This window comes from Ipomoea triloba, chromosome 12 (genome assembly GCF_003576645.1).
Source record: "Ipomoea triloba cultivar NCNSP0323 chromosome 12, ASM357664v1".
Taxonomy (NCBI): Eukaryota; Viridiplantae; Streptophyta; class Magnoliopsida; order Solanales; family Convolvulaceae; genus Ipomoea; species Ipomoea triloba.
The window spans coordinates 20,276,225-20,287,329 of NC_044927.1; the positions used below are offsets into that span (position 1 = coordinate 20,276,225).

At 32.8% G+C, this 11,105-nt stretch overlaps 1 protein-coding gene across 1 annotated transcript; it reads right to left on the reverse strand.

The window, feature by feature from the left end:
- Positions 1 to 5,573: 5,573 nt before the first annotated feature.
- On the reverse strand, positions 5,574 to 8,704 carry LOC116000088 (3-oxoacyl-[acyl-carrier-protein] synthase I, chloroplastic-like). The gene is made up of 8 exons (XM_031240107.1): positions 8,521 to 8,704; positions 7,501 to 7,862; positions 6,976 to 7,407; positions 6,704 to 6,877; positions 6,507 to 6,620; positions 6,231 to 6,332; positions 6,040 to 6,106; positions 5,574 to 5,945 (listed from the first exon to the last, which is right to left on the reverse strand). Exons 1-8 carry the CDS (start codon positions 8,669 to 8,671, stop codon positions 5,878 to 5,880), a joined length of 1,470 nt encoding a protein of 489 aa, XP_031095967.1. The 5' UTR covers positions 8,672 to 8,704; the 3' UTR covers positions 5,574 to 5,877.
- Between the last annotated feature and the right edge of the window lie 2,401 nt (positions 8,705 to 11,105).

Sequence of the window (11,105 nt, forward strand, 5' to 3'; positions counted from 1 at the left end):
CCCATGACCTGAGCAAGGATTTGGTCAATTCTTCTATTCCATAATAATTCGAAGTGTTCGAGAAATATGAAATTTTAAAGAAAATGTGCGTGTTACATGCTTTTGAATTAATTTTGTGAATAACTTAACTAAATTTTTGAAAATACTTTATATTAATAATTCCCTACCAACTTTTATATATATATATATACACACACACACACATACATATACATACACTTGAAAGAATTTATGTTAACCATGCAAATAATTACTAAGTTATAATTATAATATAGGGAAAAATAGCAGTTTTAGTCCATTAATTATATTTATATTATAGATTTAGTCCATGAATTATTATCACACACAAATTTTTTTCTTTAATTATGTGTAAAGTGGCAATTATGTTAATATTAATAATGTATTTTAAAATTCCAAATTATTGAGAGACACTTTAGTCATTTTTTATTTATACCATTTTATATTAAATAATTAATTAATCGTTGAGGTTGACAAACACATTTTTTTTTTCATTTGAGTATAGCTAGAACTTCAAAATTATTTTGGTTTTCAAATTTACTAAATATTACTAGTTGAAATAAATATTACGAATTTAAATACTTTGTTGTTTTCATGTTGATAAGTTGGAGTAAGTCTTCAATCTATAAGCATTTTCAATTCATATCATCATATGTCATTTCCATTTTCTTAAAAAGAAAAAAAAGAACAATGATTCTATCACAATTGCATTTTCAATTTTCCATTTGCAACAAGACAACACAAATATCAAGCATATTAGATTATTGAAAGATATTTTAAAAGAAAATTATTATATGAAATACTTTGCTCAAATAAAAAAATGTTAGTATGAAAAATTGATATCAATATACATATTATAATTCACAAATCAATGTCTGTTATTTGAACATTCATTTTGCTTAAATGCTCTTCAAGAATCTATGTAAGAAACAAAAGTATATATTACAAATAAGACATACTGGTCATATTTTACTACTATAGAAATATGAAATCAAACATATAAATATCACCTTGATTATTTAGAAAGATAAATTCATTTTCTAACTAGTAAATTGACATTTAACCGGCCTTAAAACTAAATATAAGTAGACACATGTTTATAAATCTTAGAAAACTAACAATTCTTCATTATGAATGAAGAAAATCGTTACATATGAAGATTTAGTTGAATGAATTTGAGAAAATTCTATGAAATGAGTTATATGTCTTTCAATAACTTGAGAATTTGAAGTGAAATGTAAATTTTAATAGAATTTGTTAGTAATGGATTAAAACTGTCATTTTACGCATAATTAAAAGGAACAATATGTATATGATAATAATTTATGTACTAAATCTACAATATAAGTATAATTAATGGACTAAAACTGTTATTTTCCCTATAATATAATCTAAATTACATCATTTTGTTAGCTTAACTACCCGTACCAATATTCAAGGCAAGTCCACTATTCAAAAAAATAAAAAAAATAAAAAATCAAGGCAAGGGCTGCATTAAAAACTATCTAGAATACAATGAATACTAATTGTGTTACATAAATTCAATTGCTTACCAAATATTTGTCTCTGATAAATTAAATTTATTAAGAATGAAATTAATTCGACAGCTAAAAATTTGGACCATATAACACTGGACATATTAACCAAGGGTTCGTTTGTAAACGTAAAAAATGATATTGGAAAATGATTCAGTTCTATAACATATTTTGTTTTTTGGTGTTTAATTACAAGCTAGAAAACAAATTTGTTCTATTTGGCCATAAATCAAAAAATTATGGATATACTTTTTATGTTTAGTTTCTTTTTAAAATCGTGAACATATATAAATCTATTATAACGTTATTTTTATAAAAGATTAATTGATTTAATAATGATAATAATTATTTATATTAAAATATAAATTATATAATGATTATAAATATTAATAATAATTATAATAAAAAGATGTAAATAAAAGAAATTAACTTGCAACTTATTATATTTAAAAAAAACTTGCAACTTATTATATATAATAAAAATAAATATATAAGTTGACAAATATAATAATTCTAAACTAAAGAAATTGAAGAATTTTTTTTTTTTTAGGAGATAGATAGGCTGAACTAAGATTTTTATTGTTTGGCTCGACCCTGCCAAACTCATCATATTTAATCACATTGATAAATGTAATAAACTTTGACCTAAAAATTTAATAAAAACGTTTTTTTTTTTTGGAAAAAGGGTCAAGTATATCCTTGAATAAGAAAGTCAATTAGACCTATGAACTTTTAAAAATTGTAATTAAACCTATCAATTTTTTACTTTTGTGTATTTAGATCTAAAAACAGGCCAATTACCGACAATAATAGGTAAAATTATACGTGACAGCTGACGCGACATTTTAAAAAATGAACAATAAAAAAAATTAATATAAACTTTTTTTAAAAGAAAGGGAAGATAGCATTCATCTTCTTTCTCTCTCTCTCTCTTTTTTCTTTTTTAAAACAATTATTTACTCATTCTTTGTCTTCAATGGAGGAGGAGGGAATAAGAAGGAAAGAAGACTTACGATGACCCGTTTACAAACTGGAGAATTTCTCTAGTTTTTTAGAAAATTAGAGAATTTGAAAATAGAAAACAGAAAACATGTTTACTAGCACAGTTATCCATTTTGAAAACTTAAAACATTTTTTAATTTTCTTTTCAAAAAAACATTTTTTAATTTTCTAAAAAATTTGAGAACTTTTAAAAACTGTTTTTCTAATTAGAAAAAAAAAATAGAATCGATCTCTATCATCTATTTGACTATATATCACTATAACCACAATCTCACCATTATATACTTACATATTTATTCATTACTATAATTACATTCATTATCATATATTCATTTACTTATCAATATCTTATATCTTTTCTACTCGCATTTACTTATATAAACAAAATTTATTTGTTTATGCTTAAAGTTAGGCACTATTCACATTATCACAAATAAAATTTGAACTCTGATCTATATTGTTGTAAAAAAAAATTGTATTCTATACAAAGTATATAGATATAAATTTGGTTCGGATATCAAATGTAAAATTCACACGCACGCGCGCACACATATATGATAACATATTTTTAGTTATGTTATATACGAATATAAATTTGGTTTCAATATGAAAGGTAAAAATCTTGCAAATATTTTAAGTTAAAATTATATCTATTCTATATAAATCAAACATATTCAAAGATATTTTAAAAATAAGATCTAAAAATTACTCGAAATTAAACTGCTAATTTTATAATATTAGTCTAAAAAATAACTTCTAAAAATGAGTTTTTTTTAACAGAAAACATAAACTATATATATTCTAACAATATTTATCCCCTTTTTTTCTCCATCTCATTCCTAGTTGTATGAAAAAAGTATTAAAAAAATCTACTCTTTGGAGATGCTCTTGGTCTACTTTCTATGAGAATAACTATGTAATAGTGTAATACACAATCGATTAATTGAGTAGGTTAAACAAAATTTTAAGGTTATTACCTTTCTTTAAAATTATATATTTAAATTTCTCTTTAAAAATAGCTATTAATATAATCTCATATTAACAAACGTTTATTAAACAGTATAAACTTTGTTGTTGTTAACAATCTTAGTATCTCATTAACACTATTGTATGCATGACAAGGCTAGGCCGGACAACTCAATGTTATGACAACGGGTAAAATTTTGTATTTTCTCGAACTTTGGACTATCTATCACGACCAGGGTCGGATTTTAAGGCATGCAAGATGTCAACCGCACAGGGCCCAAAATTTTGGGGGTCCCTAGTCCAACCCTGGCCCAATAGTTAGTATATGTATTTGTAATTATATTGGTTCAAAATTAAGTTTTCATGACTGATCTAAATTCTACTACGTATTATTCAAAAAAAATTATACTCCGTAATATTCACCTGAATCACTTTTCTTCAATTCACAGTTTATTTATACTTTGATAGGGCCTCACATATTTACCAGCACATGACCACGCAAATAAAAAAAAACCAGCCCAGATCACGACTGCATTTTTGCGTGGGATAGTGGTTAATTGCAAGAATGGGAATGGAGGTGTTGCACTATTTGTGTTCACAAAGAAGTCAATTGTTGTGTGATACGATACCAGGCCACATTTGCTTCACAAGAGATTGTGGAGTGGTACGTATTTAATGTAGGGCCAAACCTCGACTCATGAGTTAGCTTTTGTGGTAGAGTTAGGGTCTTGACTTGAGTGCCGTATCATTTGGTGCTCTCATTGAGAGGTCGGAATATCTCGGAAAAGGGCTACCCGATCCTTGATCGGAGAACCGAGAAGAGTCTAAAGTGAAGCCATTCAAAGGGGAAAAAAGGGCTACCTAGTGTTTAGTAGGGTCGCCGTCATAGAGTAAGTTGCTGCAGACGTCAACTTCTCAAGGAGTGGGCAAATTGATTGTGTAGTGAGCTAGCTTTAATTTTGTGGTAGAGTTATGTTCTTGGCTTGTCTTGACTTGAGTGTCGTATCATATTGTTGTTATCTCCGACAGTCTTAAACCTATGTTAACTGATTGTATTTGTGTTGCTTAACTATAATTTCTTGTTATTTTCTCTATATAAAAAAAAATTACAACATTATTGTGTGTGTATATATATATATGTGTGTGTGTGTGTGTGTGTGTGATAGTCTTGATTAATAAAAGCCTTAGACACAATAATTATACATGGTTTGGCAACATTTATATTCAAAAAAAAAAAAAACTTTGCTTTAATAGTTGGCACCCATTAATAAACCAAAATAATAAATAATGATCCTAATTAGGGAGTATGATGAGTATAAATAGCAAGTCTACCCAATCATGTTTGCGCAATAGCTAAGCAAACTAATAAACTACCATACTCAAGTTGCTATTTCTGGCAACTTTTCCTATCCTTTTAATGTTCTTTATTTGTAGTCTAAACCCAAAATCATAGAGCTGAGGACAAAGAGATCAGCGATGGTTGGGAAAAAAAAAGAAGCAAAATTATTAAAAGTATTAATTTACTGCCACTGTTCATCACTTTACAACAATGTATCATATAATTAAAGGCCTATGTACATAGTAGCTACTAGGTACGAGTTGGTCGGTAAAAAAAACACATTATATATAAAAAGACAAACCAGGATTACGATAGACATGATGTGTAAACCATGATTATTATAAATGTTTATTAAAACTTAACCACTCTTTAGGAAATGGGTTTTGATTTGTCGTGCCAAAATTTTAACCTTTTTTCTTGTACCAGTGAAGGGTTGTGGTTTAATTTGGTATCTGATCTGAAAATCAAAATCCCAGAAGACACTTTAACAAGATGCTTCCATTTTTCTTCAAACAGAAGCTAAGCACCTTAAACCCGAGAGGGTAATTAGGTGGGTGAAGTATAATTCTCGTACTTAAAAGTCACGAGTTCAATTTTTGTCAGCTAAACCCGTCTCGCAGGGTCTTAAAAGACCCAACTTTCGGATTGGTTCTGTTTGACACTCAAAAATGTTGATTTAAGAGTTCTTTGACAGTCAATTTATGTCAGAAACATTAGCAAAGATCAAAATGTTTGATTGTAATCACAAAAGATGAAGTACAGATTACAGAAGAGTTCTTTGACAGGATTGGTATATATTTCTTGTTGAGAATGAAGTTGCAGTTAATGTAGCCAAAAACAACATTATTTTGATCCTAGTCTGAAAGAGTACAGCAAGGGACAATAATGTTCCCCAAACCTCAATATTTCAGAAAATTGTTGCATCTGTGTAAAGATTCTAAGTGAACTGACACAGAGTTTCTGGTCTAGAGGAATAACAAATGACCCAAGACAAAGAGTGATTTCCCTTAAATCTGTTTAGGGCTTGAAAGGCGCGAACACGACAACTGAATTATGCCCACCAAAGCCAAATGAGTTTGAGATAGCTGCCAGCCACAATAAGAACAAAACACAAAGAATGCTGCATTAGATAAGAGCTGCAGACTGATGATGAAAGTAATGTTTTCTGAGAATACATACCAACATTAACTTCATGCTGTTTCTTGACATTTGGGACAGTGTCAATAGTAACCTCAGGCTCCAAGTCCTATAATAACACGAGAAACACATCAGGAAATGCGGTTGATAATAACAGTTAACAGTTTGTCGGAAAACAGAAGAAATTAATATCGATAAATTGATCTTGGTGTTTGATAATCGATATATAGTACATATTGGTTAATAGTTGGATGTATCCAGCCCGTCGTGATTGCTTTGATTGTTGCAATGGCTTCCAGCCCGCCAGCAGCCCCGAGTCCATGCCCAATCATAGACTGAAAACGAAGGAGAATATATATCAGTCAAGAGTGTTATAAATATAAACTGTAGAGATGCCAATGTTTAACTTGGGACTTAGAATATATACATTGGAACACAGAAAAAACATTACAAAACTCAAAAACCAAACTTCTAGTTCTTTGTTTGTTGTGTTTGTGTAAATTTCTCACCTTGGTTCCATTCATTTTAATTTCACTTGTATCCTTGAAGACCTTCTTGACAGCATTAACTTCAGCCAAATCTCCAGCAAGAGTTGATGTTGCATGAGCATTAATGTAATTCACCTATTATTGGACCATCATGTTTAAAATTAAAACAATGTACCTATCATAATCTGTATCGATGAAACAGAAATCCTATTTATTACCTCTTCAGGAGAAACGCCAGCGTCGTCTAGGCTCTTGGTTATGCAGGACGAAACGCCAAGTCCATCTGATCGGGGATCAGTCATGTGATGAGCATCGCAGGTGACAGCGCCCCCCAAGTACTCTGCAATGATATTGGCGCCTCGTTTCATTGCGTGCTCCAAGCTTTCCATAACCTAAACATGTCGAGAACAAATTGGGATCAAATCAAAGCTAAGTTATATTAAAACTAGCTGGAGATCATTTCAGATGGGGCTAATTAATTTATTGATACCAGTACACCAGAGCCTTCGCCAATGACAAAGCCATCCCGGTTTTTATCCCATGGCCTTGAAGCCTTTTCTGGTTCGTCGTTTCTCTGGGACAAGGCACGGCAAGCTATGAAGCCACCGACCCCAGCGGGAATGATGGCTGCTTCAGTCCCTCCGACCACCATGATATTCGCTTCGCCCCTTCTGATGTGATTTGCAGCAGCGTAGAAGCAGTAATTTGCGGTTGCACAAGCTGTTGAAATCGAGTAATTTGGACCCATTAAACCAGTGTCTATAGCCAACAAAGCCGAACCCATGTTGGTAATCGAGTAAGGAATGAAAAATGGGGTTATCTTCTTGTATCCTTTTTGAACTAGGGCCTCGACGCCATTGCTGAAAACTGTTAATCCTCCCATCCCGGATCCAACCAAAACACCAATCTTGGATTTGTCCATCTGCATAATACAAGAAAACATTTTTCTTTTCTTTTGTCATGAAAGAAATGCCTGTAGTGATAAGCTAGAATTGACAGCACCGTAAAGGCTCACAGTATCAAGAACTTCTTGGGTGAGATTTGCATCATTAAGGGCCCTCTTCCCAGCAACCAGACAGTATCTCCAGCAGTCATCCAAACGACGATCATTCTTTCCATCTATATAACCCTCAGTGGAGAAGTCTCGTATCTGTCCCCCGAATCGAACAGAGTAACTCGAAGCATCAAATCTGTCTATTAAACTTATTCCACTCTGTCCCTCAAGAAGACACTCATAGAATTTATCCACTTCACTGCCAAACACAGAAACAAGGCCCATTCCAGTTATGACAATCCTTTTCTTGGGGTCTGTTTCTCGCTTGGGAGCCGAAACATTTGTAGACGCCATGGCCCTGATCCTCCTGCAGCTTCTTGGAGCTGGAAAGAAGAAACCATATTCTTAACGCCACGTTAAACTTCAATATGGAGAATATAATGCAGCTGTTCTACCATTATTCAGTTCATCAAGACAACGAGAAACACCAGCCTTTTCGTTTAGTAATTTCAGCGAACAATTGTTAGTTATGATTCACAAAGGGCTCATACAAATGCCTTCATTAATCTATATAATTTGCAGCAGAAAAAATGATCATCCACTATAGTTTTAGACTACTCATCTCACAAAGTGCAATCAAACATCAACAAAAACATGATCAAAAGTAAACAACATGCATTGTAACCATAATGCTATACAATACTTTATATAGGCCATGTTTGGTAAAATAGTTAGTCTATTAGTAAATTTTGGTTTATTTGACCACTATTAGTTGTTTGACTTAGTTAAAAAATCAATAAAGTGTTTGGTTAATTAGCTTTTTGTAACTCCAAAATGCTAAAATTCAAAAGGTTGCTCAAAACAACTTTTTCAATTAGCTTTTTGAAAAAAGAAATTATATCAAACAGCTATCAGCTAACAACTAATTTACCAAACACCTTTCTACAATCAGAATATCAATTAATCATACCCTCTAACCCAATCAGCTAACAGCCGTTTACCAAACAGGGCCATAATCAAGAGAGAGGATGATAGTGTCACCTTTTGCCTTAGAGGCAGCTGAACCCAATCTCAGTTGCATGGTTTGAACTGGTTTAAGCCCATTGTATTGCAAAATAGAAGCCCCATTTCTTGATGACTCTTTATTCTTGAAAACCAACCCAGAAGAACATGTACTGCCAATGCTAGTCATCTCTCTTCACTGTTTGTGAAAATTTTGGCTAGCCCACCCTTTCCCTTCAGTCAATGCACAATGTGTGTGTGTATATATACATATATATCTATAAAACACTTTGGGTTGTACACAAAATTGACATAGACAACAAAGTGGATTTCTTGGTTTTTGTTGAAGGGGAACTTTTTGGGTATTGGGAAATCCGTCCAACTGTCAACCGTCTCCATGCTTCTATAGTTCCATACAGAACAGCAGTGGCGATGAGCGATAAACCACATTTAATTTGTTAAATACAAGGAATTAGAGTACGTAAATTGTTTGTTATAAAATTTTGTTCTTTTATAATTGGTATCTATACACTAAGAAAGAGACAAATCACAGTTTTCCAAGGTACGGTTGAGCAAAACAAGTAAACCACCAGTTGTATAGATCAAGGGAGCTAGATCAAGGACCACGGGAGATATAATTAACCAAGGAAAAAAGTGTCAATAAGTGACTTTTGTATAATTGGGTGACTAAAGTTAAAAAGTGCCCAATCTAAGCATTAAACAAGAAAGATATATATAATTGGGATGGCTTTTCAATTTTTCCATAAAATGAGGCTTACTCTGGTTAGAGTGAGCTGACCGGTTAGCCCTAAGGTCCTTTGAAGAGGAATAAGTCCTACTCTCCCTAGCAGTCTAAAGAGTTTTGTTCTTTACTCTTCTCTGCGGCTAAGGATCGTAGTTAATGGACCGAAGGAAATTGAAGCCTTTTCCTGCCCCGCAATTCCTAAAGGGAATTGAGTAAGGGGCAGACCGCTCTTAATATTCCCCTTTGGGGAAAGCGAAGTGAAGCGTAGCAAGGGGTTAAAAGGAAGGCTTCCGTAGGAAGTCCGAATGAAGGTTCCCCCAAGGGGAAAGCGAAGCAAAGCGGAGCAAGGGGGAAACGATCCTTCCTTGCTGCCCTTGCCCGGCCCGAAGCCCTCGGCGCTTGTGAGGACCTTTGGCAGTATAAAGTAAACTAAATAAACTCATGTTCATATTACTTACAAGTATATACTAAAGAGTTACCCTTTCCTTTGGGCTTTGACATATTAGTTAGGCAGAAGGGTCAAATAGGCCTATGTACTACAACTGATTGTTCATCCAGCACCAGGAACTACAATATGGTCCATCTAGACCCTCAAACTTATTATTTTGGAGCAAGCAAACGCTCTAACCAATTTGTGACCTGTAATTGCAGGTATTACAGATCATCTATAGTTCCGACCAACTCCGGCAAACCTCCGGTGAACATCTGACCAAATTCCGACAACTAAAGTCATAATATCAACGACCGGAAACCGTTGACTGTCGTTGTCGCCGGTCGCGTTCTGCCGAAGAAGGCCGGTCGCTATCTCCGGCAATTAGAGATGGTGACCAGTCGGTCACCTTGGCTTTCTCCACTGCCGGAGATGGCGATCAAGTTGGTCGCCTTTTGCATGGCTAGAGAAGGCAACTAGCCATCTTTGGTAGGATGCGACCGACGACAGCGATAGTCAACAATCGCTGGTCGTTGATATTGTGACTATAGTTGCCGGAATTTGGTCGAAGGTTCGCCGGAGCTCTAGATGACTTGTAATACCTGCAATTACAGGTCACAAATTGGTTAGAGGGTTTGCTTGCTCTAAAATAATAAGTTTGAGGGTCTAGATGGACCATATTGTAGTTCATGGTGCTGGATGAACAATCAGTTGTAGTATATAGGCCTATTTGACCCTTCTGCCTATTAGTTATGATTGAAATATTTAAACAATTTCAACTTGAATTACATTAATCAATTTTGCTCGTCAGGATTGTAATACTCCATAACAGTTTATTACATGTGAATGATTGGTTTTTTATTATTGACGCACAAAAATTACATGTTAATATATTTAATTACAATTATTAAAAATTTGTAAGTCTAATTAACTTTACATATAAAATTTATAGACTTATTTAATCCTTTTTCTTTCCAAAAAGTACTGCAATAGTCATAAGGTTATATTCCATTGCAAAATTCCGTCTTAAAATGTCATTTTAATGGGAAGTCTTAAGGTGAATAAAGATGGTAGTTCAAAATAGATTGATGATATTTTTAAAAAAATACTATCTGCAAACCCCGTCAATCAATATGACATGGGTTAGGGCCTAAATAATTTTTAGTCAGGGAGTATTATTGTATGGATCATGGTCTACACATTTATATTAGATATGTAACAATTTTAAATCTTTAGGCCAACTATCCAACCAGACGTAAATTTTACTATGGAATGCAGTCCATAATGTATGGCAGTTCATGCATCAAAACGACGTCGTTTTAATTAATGAAAAGAAACGCACTCGTTCTGCGCCGTTTCGTAAAAGTAACTCTATGTGTATAACATATTCAGTTTCATTTTATATACACTACAATTTCCTTTCAATACAATTACAATTTCTTTTCAATA

Excerpts from the sequence above, each read along its gene's own strand:
- LOC116000088 (XM_031240107.1), bottom strand. The coding sequence starts at position 8,671 with ATGACTAGCATTGGCAGTACATGTTCTTCTGGGTTGGTTTTCAAGAAT. Across the intron at positions 7,408-7,500 it reads CCCAAGAAGTTCTTGATACT|ATGGACAAATCCAAGATTGG; the intron begins GTGAGCCTTTAC and ends TGTATTATGCAG. Across the intron at positions 6,878-6,975 it reads GCGAAGGCTCTGGTGTACTG|GTTATGGAAAGCTTGGAGCA; the intron begins GTATCAATAAAT and ends CGACATGTTTAG.